The sequence below is a fragment of the Doryrhamphus excisus genome, chromosome 12, assembly GCF_030265055.1.
Source record: "Doryrhamphus excisus isolate RoL2022-K1 chromosome 12, RoL_Dexc_1.0, whole genome shotgun sequence".
Classification (NCBI taxonomy): domain Eukaryota; kingdom Metazoa; phylum Chordata; class Actinopteri; order Syngnathiformes; family Syngnathidae; genus Doryrhamphus; species Doryrhamphus excisus.
The window spans coordinates 17,023,368-17,042,215 of record NC_080477.1 but is presented as its reverse complement, the minus strand read 5'-3'; the positions used below and the strand labels follow the sequence as shown (position 1 = coordinate 17,042,215).

At 41.2% G+C, this 18,848-nt stretch overlaps 1 protein-coding gene across 2 annotated transcripts in view; it reads right to left on the bottom strand.

Annotated features, from left to right (window-relative positions):
- The window catches only part of LOC131139489 (transmembrane protein 266-like), a 43,851-nt gene that overhangs the window by 6,950 nt on the left and 18,053 nt on the right, over positions 1-18,848 (bottom strand). For both annotated transcript variants that reach the window (XM_058089156.1, XM_058089157.1), the window contains 4 exons: positions 6,935-7,089; positions 6,262-6,335; positions 5,046-5,102; positions 1,502-1,640 (listed from right to left, as the gene is read on the bottom strand). In XM_058089156.1, the coding sequence (XP_057945139.1) occupies positions 1,502-1,640; positions 5,046-5,102; positions 6,262-6,335; positions 6,935-7,089 (425 nt within the window). The remainder of the gene's footprint in view (positions 1-1,501; positions 1,641-5,045; positions 5,103-6,261; positions 6,336-6,934; positions 7,090-18,848) is intronic.

Here is an 18,848-nt window from a genome sequence, read left to right as displayed (position 1 = left end):
GGCAGCAAATTTCTAGGCTGGTCAATAAAATTGTTACAATTATAGGATTTTATATAATATTCATTCATTCATTCATTTCCTACTGCTTGTCCTCAAGAGGGTCGCGGGGGTGCTGGAGCCTATCCCAGCTGTCCCCGGGCAAGAGGCGGGGTACAACCATTCCCACTCACATTGATACCTATGGACAATTTGGAGTCGGCAATTAACCTAGCATGTTTTTGGAATGTGGGAGGAAACCGGAGTACCTGGCGAAAACCCACACATGCACGGGGAGAACATGCAAACTCCACTCAGAGATGGCCAAGGGTGGAATCGAACTCGGGTCTCCTAGCTGTGAGGCCTGCGCGCTAACCGTTCGACCGTCGTGCAGCCTCTGAATATTTATCAATAAAATTAAAATATATTTTTGTAAAAATATTATTATTACTGTGGGGTTTTTTCCACATCACACAGTTTTTCAACACTCCTTGTACTGGACTTAACATACTGTATACAGCACTGAAGAAGTTATAACACAGAAAATATGTTTTACAGTCAGTCTGAAAGGTTTATCTATACAGTACAGTCCAAAAACACAATTGGAGACTCTAAAATGTGAGTATTATTGACTGTTTGTCTATAACTGCGCTGTCGCTGACTGGCGATCAGTCTTAGATGGGTGTACCTAAGTGATAGGGGTCATGGGATAACAACATAAGCGATGGAAAGTGACGTGTGTGTGTATAGAGTGGCCCATTCCCCACTTGTGCAGTCAACAGTTGCAGCATGTCTACACGCATTAAGGCCGATACGCAACAACTACTACTTTATACATCAAGCTAATTGGGAGAGAGAGTCAATCTTTGCAGTAAATGTGTAGGTCGCTCCCTGCAGCCTAACAAGGACGCTCAATCACTCACACGTATCAAAGGTAGCAGGTGGAGGAGCTGCGGCTGAATACACAAACACTTTCCACTTATTTAGCAAATAAGGTAAAGTAGTGGGGTCATGAGATGATATGTTCTAGCAAGGTATGAAAATAGAACCCAATGTGGGACTGCCTGCATTCATTTTACTGGCCAGCAGGGGAAGGTCGAGCTATGGAAGCAAACCTACTTTGAGTAGATGATTTCATTCAATCTTCAGCAAATCCATGGCATCATAAAAAATGTCCAGATCAGATGAGCAACAGTGCAAACAGAGTTGCTGTGTGGTCTGTTGGTGAGGGTGACCTCAGCACAGATATCGAACCAGACTGCATTAGCATAGAGGAGAACAACCACTATATTCATTACGGCCTCTGCGAATCTGCTTATCCGGACCTTACGATCAATACAAGCTGGAGCAGACGAGTGACAGCAAATTACTCTGGGGAATGATCAATAGCTATATTGCCGTGAATAGTAAATAATTTGTATAATCATGGACAGAAGCAGGTCACTCATCTCATTCCAGGCCAGCTGATGCCTGATAGAGAAACCGGGTGCTTGCATACAACGAGTTCCCTTCAATTACTACTCACCATCGATGATCCGCTTCACCCTCCAGATGCGCAGGGTGATGATGAGGCTGATGGCATCCCAAGGGCTGCTGGGCCCGTTGGCCACTGTGGAGGCCACCATGGGGGCCAGGGACAAGACGATGACAGCGCCATCAAACACCTGAAACAAGCAAGAATGGTAATAAAACAATTACTCACTTGGCTTATTACATTGTTGAGCTATACTACGTATATAATGGGACATAAAGGGACACCTGATCATTACACCGACAGAGAAAAATAAGGACTCGGTGCCCCTTATGAGAGTTTGGGCTCATATTAGAGCCTCTATAGTTTGTACTATTATCCAAAATGTACTTGCCTCTGACCTACCCCATGTATACTAAAAATAAAGAAGCAGGCTTCACTACACGTTTTAAAATAAAGCTCTACCAAGAATCCATCAGTCAATCATAGACATGGGAGCTGTAACGTTGATCATTTTCATTTTCTTAGGCTAATATTCTAGCTAACTTAGCATGATAAGATGATAAGACACACCTTTTAAATCAGGCTTTGAACTAATATTTTAAACTTTTCTTACGTTTTTTATCTTTTTAGTCCTATTTTATGCTCTTAGTATTTAGCTTTTAACTTCAGTGTTTCCTCAGGGGGGGGTCCTCCACACTGGGGGCTGTGTCGGGTCTGCTGAGGGGGTGCCATCCTTGGGTCCCTTCGACCCGGCCAGCTGGGGGTTCCTCCCTTTGATGTGGGGGTCCGTCTGTCGGAGTCGGGGGGCTCGGGTGCTGGTCCCCCGATGGCACGGCCTGTGGCTCCTCCCAGTGTGGACGGCCCCAAATGTGGCGTTTCCTTGATCCTCAGTGCCATGCCATGTCTCCCTACTGTGTGTGATTGTGTGTGTGGGTGTGGGTGTCTAGTATGGAGGGTGGGAGGGAGGGGCTTTCTTTGTAATTGTTTTGAATTCTGTAAAGCACTTTGTGTTGCATGTCTCTGCAGGAAAAGTGCTCTACAAATAAAGTTGATTTGATGATATTGCTGTTAGAATGTGATTGTAATGCTACAACATAGCTTTGCTAGTGTTGCTAACATTTGTGTCCTGCTAGCCTGCCCCTTAATATTACATTCTTGTGTGTAAAGTGTAAAATGTTTTGGTCAGATAAACAGCAATATTTAAGGGGAACTAGTCCCAACACTTTTTTCCAACAGTGGTTTCAGTAGGGGTGTCAAAATACACTCGAGATGAGGTGATAGTATAAAATTAGTTTTAAGAAAACTACAATAACAATATATGGGACTGGACTTACATAACTGAATCACAAAACAATGCAGGTCCATTTTGAAATGTTTTATAGCTTTTCATGCATAAACTAAGCATGACACCTTTACCAAAAACTGAAAATTAGAAAAGTTAAAATAATGACAGCACTTATAGCTACTGATTTGTGGCTTACACTAAATGCACTACAGTTCCCATGATGGTCAAAGTCCAGAAACCCTTCTATCATATGTTTTGATAGAAGTCATATGCAGCGATTGTGTTTTAATCTGATAAATATTAAGTAATTTTGCTCAAATTTAGAATTACTACAGTTTCTGCTTGGACATTAACATGCTGTTCAACTGTGATGGAAAAGACAGCCACACTTCACAAGCGAGTGATGCTGGGAACACCGTGGTAGGTTGGATTGCAAGGTTTATAGTGCACGTAAAGCACTTCTATAGATGTACAGTGAAGAAAATAAGTATTTGAACACCCTGCTATTTTGCTATTTCTCCCACTTAGAAATCATGGAGGGGTCTGAAATTTTCATCGTAGGTGCATGTCCACTGTGAGAAAGATAAACTAAAAAGAAAAATCCAGAAATCACAATGCATGATTTTTTAACAATTTATTTGTGTGATACAGCTGCAAATAAGTATTTGAACACCTGTGTATCATCTAGAATTCTGACCCTGAAAGACCTGTTAGTCTGCCCATTAGAAGTCCACCTGCACTCCATGTATCATCCTGAATCAGATGCACCTGTTTGAGGTCGTTAGCTGCATAAAGACACCTGTCCACCCCATACAATCAGTAAGACTTTAACTTGTAACATGGCGAAGACCAAAGAGCTGTCCAAAGACACCAGAGACAAAATTGTACACCTCCACAAGGCTGGAAAGGGCTACGGAGCAATTACCAAGCAGCTTGGTGAAAAAAGGTCCACTGTTGGAGCTATCATTAGAAAATGGAAGAAGCTAAACATGACGGTCAATCTCAATCGGAGTGGAGCCCCATGCAAGATATCACCTCGTGGGGTCTCAATGATTCTAAGAAAGGTGAGGAATCAGCCCAGAACTACACGACAGGACTTGGTCAATGACCTGAAAAGAGCTGGGACCACCGTTTCCAAGGTTACTGTAGGTAATACACTAAGACGTCATGATGTGAAATCATGCATGGCACGAAAGGTTCCCCTGCTTAAACCAGCACATGTCAAGGCCCGTCTTAAGTTTGCATATGACCATTTGGATGATACAGAGGAGTCATGGGAGAAAGTTTTATGGTCAGATGAGACCAAAATAGAACTTTTTGGTCATAATTCCAATAAGCGTGTTTGGAGGAAGAAGAATGAAGAGTACAATCCGAAGAACACCATCCCTACTGTGAAGCATGGGGGTGGTAGCATCATGCTTTGGGGGTGTTTTTCTGCACATGGGACAGGACGAGTGCACTGCATTAAAGAGAGGATGACTGGGGCCGTGTATTGTGAGATTTTGGGGAACAACCTCCTTCCCTCTGTCAGAGCATTGAAGATGGGTCGTGGCTGGGTCTTCCAACACGACAACGACCCGAAGCACACAGCCAGGAAAACCAAGGAGTGGCTCCGTAAGAAGCATATCAAGGTTCTAGCATGGCCCAGCCAGTCTCCAGACCTGAACCCAATCGAAAATCTTTGGAGGGAGCTCAAACTCCGTGTTTCTCAGCGACAGCCCAGAAACCTGACTGATCTAGAGAAGATCTGTGTGGAGGAGTGGGCCAAGATCCCTCCTGCAGTGTGTGCAAACCTGGTGAAAAACTACAGGAAACGTTTGACCTCTGTAATAGCAAACAAAGGCTACTGTACCAAATATTAACATTCATTTTCTCAGGTGTTCAAATACTTATTAGCAGCTGTATCACACAAATAAATTGTTAAAAAATCATGCATTGTGATTTCTGGATTTTTCTTTTTAGTTTATCTCTCTCACAGTGGACATGCACCTACGATGAAAATTTCAGACCCCTCCATGATTTCTAAGTGGGAGAAATAGCAAAATAGCAGGGTGTTCAAATACTTATTTTCTTCACTGTATATAGACATCCTTGGCAGTGAATGAGTTATGTTGACTGCCAAAGACTCCAATCAGCAGCAACAGCTTGGATATGAAGTCAGTCACCGTTCTGCTTGAATTTCAAAATCAGTTATGTTCTACTGCTGGTTTATAAAGACCCAAATAGGCTAGAAACAAACTTTTTTTTTCTGATGAAGGAAGAGAGTCTAATGTTTATGTAGTCCTAAGAGTAGAAGGCGATCATACTAACCTCAACTTTGTTCTCTATGTAGTCCCAGATCCCGAGTACTACAATTCTGAAGACAGTCTAGTGCAAACACAGACAAATTTGGTTAATTGCAGAGAAAAAACAAGGTAGCATGTGTTCTGGAATTCTGTTACATCTGTTTATCACAATGCTATTCTTGTAGTTGACAATAAAATAAAAATAATAACATCCAAAAGAGACCTTTTTATCTGATCAAACAAATTCAAGTCCACATTGCCCTTCACAAAACGTGGTCAGCTACAGGATGCACCTCCGAGCGATATCATCCTTTCCACCCAGCCCCCTATAATTAGCATGAGGGGTCACGCACAAGTGGTCCTGCAAATCCATCAAAGCGTAGCACCTTTTGGACAAACAGGTTTGCAGTCAATGAGGTAAAACCCTTAAGAGTGCCAACCTGAGCGATGTGTTGTGATTTGTAGACAATACCAAACTCATTACACACCCTTTAAAAAATAAAAAATAAAAAAAGACCCCAGATGACATTTTCTTGCATGACGTCATTGCCGCTCCGTTGCAAATGCTCATTAAACTGCTTTAATTATGGCTCCTGCTATCTAGATGGTAATTACCGCTGGTTTAGGACATTGAGGCCTAATTGTTTTGAACTGAAGTTGGATCGGCGGGTTAAACGCTTCCCTCTTCACTTAGCATTTAATTTTTAATCTCTTTACATTTTTAACAAAATAACAATTATAGTATAGCCCTTAGGTGGTATTACTAAAACTACACTGGCAATTTGAAATCATACAATGCTTGTTGGTAACCGTAGCCTGCTAACATGCTAATGATATCAATCTGGCACTGTGTACTATATAGTTAAGCAGTTAAACTAAGCTATCTAGCTAGCCTGCTAGCATGATTGTAAATTCATAAACAGGTATAACACAAATTATTTTATTGCGTTTTGATAGCCATTAGACTTTAAGTAGATTAAAAGGTAAGATAAATAATTTGTCTGTAGTTTAATTTAAAATAATTAATGTAAAATACAGCCATGCTAACAACAATATTATTTACTAGCCTGCTAACATGCTAATAGTGTTAATCTTTACAAGGGTTTCCAAAGTGTAGCCAGCCCACAGCTGCTAATTAATGGTCATAATTTTAGAAAAATAAAGTCATACTACTATGAAGAAACAATTTTTAAATGAAAGTGGAAAGTGTTTTTTTTAAGTGTAAATAAAACACACCTTACCTCAGAAAAGAAAAGCGACAGGATAATGAGACTGATCCAGTGGATGATGCTGGCAAATTGGAAAGCATTGGCAACTGCACAAACAGAAAGAAACTTTAAGAAATAACAATTGCACCCAGTACGACCCTGGATACTGTGTCCATCACAGAGTCATCATTTACTCCGGTGTCAAAGTGTCTACAGCGCTAATCTTTCAGTGCATTCCCTGCAGACTCGGGTATCATTAAAGCTGGCCACTAATCAATGAAGATGTGCGCCGGTTGCCATTGACGAGATGTCGCCTTTGTTAGCGTGCCTTTGCATTTGTTTTCATCAAGCACTTCTCATGCTGCACTGCCAGCGCATGTGTGATGGGCACATCCAGCCTTCTCTTGTACCGTTATGTGTTGATATCTTTTTAGTGTTTTTAGTGTACTCACAAACACTGTACTGTCCGCAACTCTGAACGGCAATGTCAGCTGCAAAACTAGCGTGAGAGTTATTATGCTATACCTGTAAAGTCGGTGATCCAGGGTCGGCATGGCAACAGTGACGGTCTTTATTACTAGCTATACATGTCCTCCACGTCATCTTTCTTTTATAGGAGGACCATAACAGACCTATCAATGTACTATACTTCTGTTTTCATCAAGAAAAAAAATAATGTCATGTAAATAAATGAATAAGGACTCACATTGAAGGAGCTTGGTGTCAATGAGCAACTCCAGAGAGAGGAAGAGCACCACCAGGATGACACAGGCCACCAGGACGCAGTTGAAGCCGGCACTGAGCAGACAGACCTGCCACAGGGCGACTCGACGGCCACAGCACGGCTTCAGCCAGTTGGACCTGCACAGAGAACATACTGGTGATACAATGACATATTTCAATGAAAATGGTGAAAAACAGGTTGAAAAAAATTATTGCTGGTATAAAGTAAAAAAAAAAAAAAAGTGCTCTACTTCTCATAGACGGTGTCTCTTGAAGATTCAAATTTCAAATAGGCTTACATAAGCATGTAAGTAACACAATGTGCTTCAAAGTTCACAATTTGTCCAATGCCTAGACTAGAAAAGACCATTAAAAAACACATAGTCAACAGACAAAATTTAAATTAATTTTTAGTAACTAAACTAACAGCATGGCACATACTATAATGACAGTGGAAGAGGGACATTATTGCCAAACTCAAAACAAAAGAATTCCGATATTTATCTACAAAACAAACTCAACTAAAATTGTACACAGTAGAACAGAAGTGGGCGGGGGAAAAAAACAACAGCGCCCTTTGTCACAACTACATTGTGATAAGTGGCAATTTCCGCAATCAGCCGCGTGCGCTCTGACAGTAATAGAGCAACAACTACCGACTGATGTTGGAAGCATGATTCTTAAAAATACAATTTTTTAGCTGTTCATGGTTGAAAACAGCGCATTATTAGTCAAAATTAGGGGTGCTCTGATCGATTGGCCACCGATAGGTATCGGTCCATATCAATGAAAAAGTACAGTATCAATATTTATTTATGAATTGCAAATTGTATCTCGGCCATCTCTATGTGGAGTTTGCATGTTCTCCCCGTGCATGCGTGGGTTTTCTCCGGTACTCCGGTTTCCTCCCACATTCCAAAAACATGCTAGGTTAATTGGCGACTCCAAATTGTCCACAAATGAATGAATGAATTAATGAATGAATGCAAATTTTATTAGTAATGACCTATTTTGGGCCCCCCGGTAGTCTTTTCCCCTATATACCAAAAATAAATAGAAAAATGTACAGTACAGTATAATTAATCCATGTGATCAGTATCAGCCGATTTCAGATCGGTATTGGCAGCATAAAACTCTGATCCCTATTCTCAGCTGTATTCAAAGTGTGATGAAGACTTCGGGAAGATTAGATTCGATTAGATTAGATTCAACTTTATTTTTATTGCTCATGTCACTTGTACAGGGCAACAAAATGCAGTTAGCATCCAACCAGAAGTGCAATTTTATAAGTACCTTAGTAGTAAGTACGTAAATGTAGAAATAGAATAGAGCTGTAAATGGACAGATGTATGTACAAACTATAACAGGCTGCGACTATAATACAGTGAGGATATGTACAGGGATATAAATGACTATAATATGGCTATTGCAGATTATACAGATTATAAACAGTATGCACAGTATGGAAGTGACAAAATATAATAACAGTAATATGTACAGTATTGCAAGGTGCACCAGCTTGAGAAAAATACAGAAAACCCTTTATTCATTACTGTTTTATGTCGTCTTTTGCAATGCAATGGAGCTCAATCAATCAATACTTTCACATTACAAACAGCAGTGTACCTGCATTGTGAGCTAACCTACCTGATGTGGCCAACAGAGGGCGGTAGTTGTTTAAATCTAATGTTGGGAGTGTAAAGAAGTGTGATGAAAGAGAGGCATTGACAAGTGCAAAAGACAGCGTAGCTTTGTGAACTGCTGATGTGACCAGCAACTGCATCTGAGGGCCGGAATATTGATGAAGTCCCTTTCAGGAGGCCATGAAGAGGACCACTGTGGGAGAGGTGGTCTGGAGGGGAGGGGCATCTAGCAAAAATCAGCATCTTAAGAGGCAAGATTTATTTAAAAAAAAAAAAAAAATATATATATAAATGGCTCATCATCTGCTTGGCTGGCACTAAAACAAGCATATTGGTCTTAAATAGTCCAACAAGACTGCTTGGGGATATTGTTTTTTTTTTTTTTTTCTGTGTAAGTCGTGCTGATGAGCTAACAGTGGGCGCCATGAGAGGAACAAAGCCTCTCAGCAGTTGTCCAGCTGGAGTGGAAAGTTGGCTGCGGCCACCATCTTTGCCTTCTCGCCATGAAGCTGGCATGGATGAGACCGACTACGGTACAGCATTTTGGCCTCTTCATCGATTGACGTCTTCATCCCTTGGCTATGGGAACGTGACATATGTAATGAAAGGATGTCCGAAACAAATGATACCATTAGCCAATATGGGTTGTACTGTACTCTTGTACTGTATAAGGGAGCTGATCACTTCATCCTGTTGCTAATGTCTGGCCAGTAAACAATGCAGAGCTAATCGAATAACAACATAGCCGCCTTGATGGCAATCATCTTCTTGGCTTTGGATGGGGTGGAACATGAGAGTGTGTGCGTTCCAGATGGTGTGGAATCTGCTCCGCCAGACATCCACAGAATCTCAGTGAGACTCTAAGAATGTCAGACATTGATATACAGGTATTTGTCATACACGGGCTTATGATGCTGATGTGACATCACCTTGACAGTCGCGGGTAACATGGCGGCGGCGGTGGTGGTGGTGGAGGGGGGGACCCTTTCCATCCACGTTCAACATGACACTCGAGGGATTTGCACCTCTCAGCCAGCAGTAATAACCTTTCACAACCTTCCTTAAAATTATTTACAGCTCCCACCAGCTGCCTCATTTATCTAAAGCAGTTCCCAACATGAAGTGAATATTTGATAAGCATAAATTTAACTTAAAATGGCACCAAAGCAAGGGCAAGGTTTTTTTTCTTTTTTTTGGCTCCACCTTCAAGAAACTGAAACACTCCACTGCAAGTACTTCACTACTGCTTTTACTGATGTAAAAAGAGATACTTGATCTAAAGTGAGTACACTACAAGCAGTGATTTTCAACACAAGTGTGCCGTGAGAAATTGTCAGGTGTGCCGTGAGGAATTATTCAATATTACTTTTTTAATCAACATGTATTAATAAATTTTTGCAAATATTATGTCATTGTTGCGTGTCATTGGTGTAAAGACAGTAATGTAATATTCATCCGTGTGGCAACACGTAGCTGATTCCTCTAATACACTTACTGATGCACGTGACAGGTAGTGGTGACATTTTGTAACATTGTTGGTTAAATTAGTATGCGGATCAAAAGGATCTGCTGTGGCGAGTCCGTAATCAGGAAAAAGCTGAAAGAAGCAAATAACGTTGGTTATTGGTGTGCCGCAAATTTTTTCCAACTTAACAAACGTGCCGTGGCTCAAAAAAGGTTGAAAAATACTGCACTACAGTACTATAGAAATGAAACTTGGTCAGTGTACTGTTTGATATGCAGTATAGATTCTCTATCCACTGAAAATAACTTAAAGTTAGCCATCTATTTACACATTAATGACTGTGTGTTGAGGCATTTTCATTGGATTTCTACACAAACCTTGTGCAATTATTATATATTAATGCACTCAGGGAGAAGGTACAGGGTTCCGCTATGTAAACACAAGCGTTACAAACACTTACATTTGTCCCTCTCTTAGTCAAGCTCACAAAAAAGAGCAAATGTGAAATCTGGTCTATATGTGAACTAGCACTTTAAATTAGCATTTTAAATACTGTGCACTGTAACTTACCAGATTACCAGTTGGTAATGGCACAACTCAGATGATCCAACTTTTGCACATGGGAATCAGTATGGTTCTGGTGTTTTTATGCTCTGTTTCTTTTATTCTCTCGTTTATGAATGTTGTATATGGTTTTACTATGTCTGTTTTTTTTATATGTCTGTCATGTACTGTATGTCTCTGTTGGTTGTATGCAGCCGTACCCTGCCTCTAAACCAAATTTCTCCCAAGGGAGACAAATAAATTGAACTGAACTGAACTGAACTGACCACCCTCAAGTATATCTAGGATTCATTCATTCATTCATTTTCTACCGCTTATCCTCACTAGGGTTGCGGGGGTGACAAACAACCATTCACACTCACATTCATACCTATGGACAATTTGGAGTGGCCATGTTTTTGGAATGTGGGAGGAAACCCACGCATGCACGGGGAGAACATGCAAACTCCACACAGAGATGGCCGAGGGTGGAATTGAACCCTCGTCTCCCAGCTGTGAGGTCTGCGCGCTAACCACTCGACCGCCGTACCGCCTAGGATTCATTTCAATAGTATTGTCCCTTGAGAAAATATATAGTAATAAATGTAAGGGTTATTTTTCAGTATTTTTTGTGAGGTACTCTCTGGTTATTGCTATGGGTAACTGTTCTACACCATCAGAATTTGACCATGAAAAGATGAGCAACCATTTTGCTTTTTCTTTGGCTTTTTTTTTTTTTTTTTTTAAAACACCCGCTATTGCTTCTTGAGCCAGGATCCGATTTATCATCAGAGGATATGAAAATGAGTCAACACACCAATAAACCCTGTTACACACACACACACACACACACACACACACAAGCCATCTTGTTACAGGCTAACTGCAGAATATGACACATTCACGGACCCTAGTGCACAGATTAAAACAAAGCTGCAATGTAGACAGGAAAAAAAAGTGCTAAGACAGAATCCAGTGTATGGGTACTGTGGGTCTTTGCTTGATGCCAAAAGTGTGCCACCCCTGAGGGGGGGCGTCATCAGAAGCTGCTCTTGTCACATGCAGGATATTAATGAGTCTTATTAAAGCAACAGAACAAAATGCAGTTTCTCTGACCCAGTCGTTCCCTGACAGTCTGACAGAACCAGCTGGCCCCAGTCACAATGGACAAGGTCACCTCTACAACTTTTTAACTGTTATTTTTAAACTCTCTCTGTATTTAAGCCATTTTAGTCAATTAGTCGGTAAATTTCCCCTTAGGATTAAATTAATAAATCAAAACTACACTTAAATTACATTTAATTAAACAGCAGTTTCAATGGACTGGAGGAAAAATGTCCCTGCATGTGTGGACAGTTCTGTTTTAGTTTGTTCAATTCTCACTGTCAATGATTTGCCCTCACAAATGTCCTTCTTCCCATTTTAATTCCCTCATCCACCACGTCCCGTGAGCGTGTGTTGATACAGCTGTCAGCGCCTGAGATGGAGTGGTCCTCGATGGCGAAACAGAGGAGGGAGATTAAATCAGCGAGGGTAATCGATAGCATCATGTCGAGTGAGCCACCAAACATTGAAAGTGGAAGACCCACAAGCACCTAATGATCTGCTCGGATAAAAAAAAAAAAAACTCGAAATGGAGATGTCGCTTAAAGATTGCATTTATCCTCAGTTGGCCGTTGAGAATAATTCATTACAATTAAATAGAGTATTATTAGAATCCTCACGATTCTGATATAAAATAGTCTTATTAGTATGTAATGTTATTATTAAAGTTGTTATTGTTGCCACTGTGTGTGTGTTTTTCGCTGACACAACACAATTCATTCATTCTAAATCTGTTCCATGCAAGGCGTTAAAAACATTTATTTTACCACTCTGGCCTGCAGTCATCCCTGCAGCAGAGGAATTAGGAAGCCTGGGAGATAACATGGAGGCCACTCAGACGCTGCTAATTAAAGCAGGCCAAATTGGCTCGACCGGGTGAGAGCCCTCTGAGAATTCCGAAAAAGCAAGCCTTCAACTTCTACTGCTCTTATGACAAAGCAGAAACATTTAAAAGTAGAAATGATGATGAGTTAGTTTGACCTCCACGTGACACGACTACTCCTCGTGCTCCTTCAAAGTGCTTTAGACTTTAGGACATTCTAAACAGTCCAAAAGCTAAAAAAAAAAAAAAAAGACATGTAGTATTTACCCTTCACCGCCTAAAAAACAAAACAAAACAAAGGACGTGTTTTCAAAATTGGATTTTTTTGACCTCCGGCCTAAATCTGGTGAGCGGTGAAGGTAGCTTTCTTCTATCATCCCCTCGTTCACGCCACATTCAGAAGAACCATATGGACTCTTTGCACATTTAGAACAGCCGCATCAGCAGCATATGCTACCACTTCAGTGTCTGGCAGGCGCGGACCTTTCCAACGGGATGGAAGGTGACATCATGCCACGACTCAGGTGTTCTCTAGTAAAAGCCAGTAAGAGGAGGGAGGCGGGATGCTGTCTGGCAACATGAATCCTAAATCTTGCATTCGGGGGACAAAAACAAGACGCCGATAGTGTTGTTATTGTTGTTGCTGACATTGAGATTTGCTTGAATTCGTCACACAATTCCTCTTTTTGTTTACATTTAAATTGGGATCTATTATGCTCATTTTCGGTGCTTTGTGTTGAGTTGTGGACTCCTATAGAGCAGCTACATTCGATAACCCGCAAAGAAAGCTTTCTAGATCTTCCAGATTCTGCATCTTTCCTGCTTCCGATGGTCTGTTTAATTTATTCTGTTTAGTTTATTCCATGCACAGCGGTTGAGTGGTTAGCGCGCAGACCTCACAGCTAGGAGACCCGAGTTCAATCCCACCCTCGGCTATCTCTGTGTGGAGTTTGCATGTTCTCCCCGTGCATGTGTAGGTTTTCTCCGGTTTCCTCCCACATTCCAAAAACATGCTAGGTTAATTGGCGAATCCAAATTGTTGAATGTGAGTGTGAATGGTTGTTTGTCTATATGTGCCTTGTGATTTGGCTGGCGACCAGTCCAGGGTGTACCCCGCCTCTCGTCTGAAGACAGCTGGGATAGGCTCCAGCAACCCCCGCGACCCTCGTGAGGATAAGCGGTAGAAAATGAATGTGTTTTTGTTTTTTGGAATGTGGGAGGAAACCGTAGTACCCGGAAAAAACCCACGCATGCACGGGGAGAACATGCAAACTCCACACAGAGATGGCCGAGGGTGGAATTGAACCCTGGTCTGCTAGCTGTGAGGTCTGCGCGCTAACCACTAGACCGCCGTGCCGCCCGCCATCATTACATAAGGTCAAGAAATCTGTGGAAGTGTGGTGTCATGGAGTTGAGCTCAATGAGAGGTAGCAAAAAAAAAAAAGCAAAGACTGGAGGCGGGATGCAGGATGATGACCATCATCATCTTTACAATCGCTTAACTTGTCAATCATTGGTCTGTCAGTCAACCATTAAAAAGCTTGAATGAATGAACCTTGATAGCTCCATCACATATAAGCACACTCCCTCCCTCACCCCCACCAAATAAAAGCAGCTTGACCACTATGGGGGAGTAAAGCCATGAAAGTGCAGCTCGGTCCTCTTCGCATTTTACTGGACAGGAAGATGGATGGACCCAACTCTATTAATAAGTACACTCGGCTTACCAAGGCGCCAAAAAAGTGCTAACACTGCAACTGGCCCCTGATACTAGCTCCAACTACCACCTCCCACAATGGCGCCCACTCCTCTCGCTGATTGAATGCGGTAAACAGAAACCTTCCAACCAAAACATGGAGGCTCTCTTACAGTCCATCAGCGAGACACCATGTGCTAACCGGGAAGATGATGAGCGAAGGATGGTTGAAATATGTTAATACAAGACGGTAAAGGGAGCCTATCTAAATATACAGAGACATCAATGAAGGCGCGCCATTGTTCCTAATGAGGTGTGACAGCCCAGGATAAATTGGAATATGAAGTGAAGCATGATTACAGAGGATTAGATAACCGCCACACAGGCCCGGCTTTCGCTGTTTCTCGGTTTTATAAATACATTTGCTGGTGTTCCATGCCGTGCTCACTTTGGCAGCAATGGCGGCGGCATCCAGCGAGTGAGAGATAGTGGTTAAGGTCAGCTCCACCTTCACAATGCTACCGGCTATGATATGCAAACGTGGCTGACAGGAGGTGCTTCATCACGCCGTGGCGGCGCCACGCAGGAGCCTCCGCTCGTGATTAATCCTCTCCGCTCGCTTCCCGCCGTAAAATGCGCAGCAGTTTTACACGAGATGCAGAGTATGATAGTGAAGTATTGATCATGTCGGACTAGAATGGCACACCTGCAATTTGCTTTTTTTTTAGTCCAAAAGTCCGACAGCATACGCTTACATTAACCTCCTGAGACTGAGGTACTGCATTTTTGTCCTCTGTAAGGGTAAAAGTGTTTCAAAAAATAAAAAAGTAAAAAAACACTCTGAAGGGGCGGCACGGTGGTCTAGTGGTTAGCGTGCAGACCTCACAGCTAGGAGACCAGGGTTCAATTCCACCCTCTGGCAGCTCCGTGTGGAGTTTGCATGTTCTCCCCGTGCGTGCGTGGTTTTTCTCCGGGTACTCCGGTTTCCTCCCACATTCCAAAAACATGCTAGGTTAATTGGCGACTCCAAATTGTCCATGAATGTGTATGAATGTGAGTGTGAATGGTTGTTTGTCTATATGTGCCCTGTGATTGGCTGGCGACCAGTCCAGGGTGTACCCCGCCTCTCGTCCGAAGACAGCTGGGATAGGCTCCAGCACCCCCGCGACCCTCGTGAGGAAAAAGCGGTAGAAAATTAATGAATGAATGAAAAACACTCTGAAATCTGGGCATCGTATAACGCTATGTTACATTAACAAGCGGTATAACACAACACGGTGTAAACAAACACACACAGCATGCGCTGCTAAACTAAGCTAACCCAGCTAGCCTCCATTCACGCGCCATAAGAAGAGTCTTTCCACTGACTTTTGATTATGTTTCATGTCAACGTGATTCGTTCGGGTGGCGGTTGAGTGCTTGTGATGAGATTGCACCACAATTGAGTGGTCCGCCGGGAAAATGTTTCCTCACACAAATGTTCACTCTCCTAATTCGGCGAGATTCCGCTTTTAACAGTAGATTACCTTATTATTGGCAAATTCCCTGATCCTTGAATCTGTTTTCTAAATAACGGCTGTTTTTTTTTTTAACACATTTTTTTAAAGTAGAAATCAATAGTTTCAGGTAGTTTTGGTGACATGCAGTGCTTTTGAGGATACTGAAATAAACACAATTATCCACTTTCCTGTCTGGTATCATGTAGATTTACTACTACTACTACCGCAAATTCCGGATTGAGCTCACCCAAATTTAAGCCACACCCACCAAATTTAAATAGATTTTTTGTTGTTGTATATTTTCAGTATAGACTGCACTTGTCCACATTTACACAGAATCAACACAGAAGGACATGCTATAAACCTTGCAATCCTTCTTACACTCTGTGTTCCCAGAATCCCTTTTTAGCTCTGTCCACATTTCTACACTTGCACAAACTTACTTATGATTTGTCAAATAAAAACACAATTACTGTTTCACTTTCACTTTAAAACGTGATGTCGGCGTCCATTTTCACTACTTCTTGAAACTGTACTCGAAGCATCATGGGAACTGTAGCCACAAGGTTCAAACCATGTGAAAAAGAATGCAGCTTATAGTATGGAAATATATAGTACTTTTTCATATAAAAATGTACAGGCGTCAAGTAATGCCCGTATGCACATCTGGAAAATGCTTATTTAACTATATTTTGTTAACATAAAGGTAAATGGCAGGACATGCTTACATTAGGGCTGTCAATCGATTAAAATATTGTATTGTGATTAATCGCACCTTTTGTCTATAGTTAACTCAAATTAATCGCAGATTTTAAAAAAATTCTATAACAAGTAGAGGAAATCTTTTTGTGGGAAACGATTCAATGTGCGACTACAACGATATTTACATAAAATGTTATGTAAAAGTGTATCAGTTTCTGAACCATGGGCCATTGTTTAAAACCGCAAACATAACTGTTAAAATAGGATATAAAAATACAATACTGCATTTTGTTGCCCTGTACAAGTGACATGAGCAATAACAATAAAGTTGAATCTAATCTAATCTAATCTAATAAAAATACAGAGCAGGTAGAACTATAAAGTGCATTACAGAAAAGAATCGAATTGTATATTCATTCATTACCGCTTATCCTCACAAGGGTCGTTGGGGGTGCTGGAGCCTATCCCAGCTGTCTTCGGGCTAGAGGCGGGGTACACCCTGGACTGGTCGCCAGCCAATCACAGGGCACATATAGACAAACAACCATTCACACTCACATTCATACCTATGGACAATTTGGAGTGGCCAATTAACCTAGCATGTTTTTGGAATGTGGGAGGAAACCGGAGTACCCGGAGAAAACATGCAAACTCCACACAGAGATGGCCGAGGGTGGGAAATAATAACGAATAAACAAATTTTAGACAAAAGCAATTATTTCATGATAAAAAAATCAACTATTATTTTTCTGGGTCTCAGGAATACAATATGCTAAGCTACGACGCTAAACTGCGACATGAACCAACACACTGCCACACAAAAAAAAGTAAATAAAGTTAATGTATTTTCCCAACTTTTCTAAAAAGAACTTTTGCTGACATTTGCACACTACAGAGTGAGTGGAAATGGGCAATCCACTTTTTCAGGCTGGGTCAGTGGAGCCGCTAACATTCCATCTCCTTTCCTTTTTTACGGCAGTGGATTGCTTTGCCACTGCCGGTGTCTCGGCTCGGCTCAAACACACTTCATCATTCTACACGGCCATAAAAAAAAAAGACTAATTTCTTCTGCCCCATTTCCCTACAAGTGAGTTCAGCTATCAGTCTTTCTGTTAGATGCTACATAACTTCTTCTAGTGATCACACACTGTTATGGTCCAACACATTTGACTGGTCGGTCATGAGAATATGCTGATTTGAGAAAAAAGGGATGGAGTTGCCAAGTTTTTTTTTTTTTTTTGTTGTATCACCCCAACAACTGCTTTTTTAACAGAGCTTTATGACCAATTCAACCATTGCAGAGCAGCTTTAAGTGTGCAAGCTTCAATTATAATTTAGAAGACTTCACAATATACTAAATTAATGTATCTTATTCATGTAATTATTGTCGTTTAACATTCTCGTCATGTAAGCATCATTTCACTGTATCATCACATGCACAATAGTCAATAGTTCAAACACCAACGTTACTGTAAAACCGTGGATACCTTAAATGAATGTCTTGAAACATTAGATAAATTGATTATTTGATAGTCAGGTGAAACTAAAATTTGCACTGTGATGTGGATGAGAATCTGTGATGAGGGAGACGGCGCCGAGGAGCATGAGGACAGTGGCCAGGAGGGGGTGGGTGAGTATAGCAACCAGTGAGCAAGTGTTTTATTTACAGCACAGTAGGCGACAGATCATTTTCCTACTTTTTTTTTTTGTTCAATGTGACAGTATGTTATGCCACATGAGTATGAGCACAATGTCGAAACTTAGAAACTACTGTTTCCGTAAAATACATTTTTGTTTCAGTTTAATACACAATTTTGTATTTAGTTAGAGAGAAAAAAAACAGTATAGTAATCAGCGTCAATAAGGACTGGGAGAAATGGACATGATGGTCAGAGTGACAAAATATCCAAACATTTTGGCTTGCAGTGCTTACACGATGCCAAAGGTACGATGCATTTTGAGGGCATTCACAATTTATATGAAAAAGAAATTTGAGAAATATGAGCTTTTGCAGGTGAACCATGTTGTCGTGCTAAACCATCCAAGTTATTTTAATCTAAAAAGAGCACAATCAGTTTCAGGAAATGAGCCAAAACAATTGAAAAGGCATCTTGGTGGCACCGACTGTTGATATGAGAAAGGAATTATCTTTGAAGCATGCGGGAACCGTTTTGGGAGACATATGAACTTTTGCAAGGTGCTAAACTGTAAAACTGTTTGGTCAAGTGATTTCTGTTCCTAAGACACAAGCCAATGCAATGGAAGAAAACTGTCATACTTGACACCATCCATTTATGAATGAAACAAAGACATAAACGTAAACAAAAGTTTGGCAAAGTGTACTCCCGTGATCAAAAAATGACAAAAACAAATATTAATTGGTAGTTCTAAACATATTTGTTGTGCTTTCCATGTTTTTACT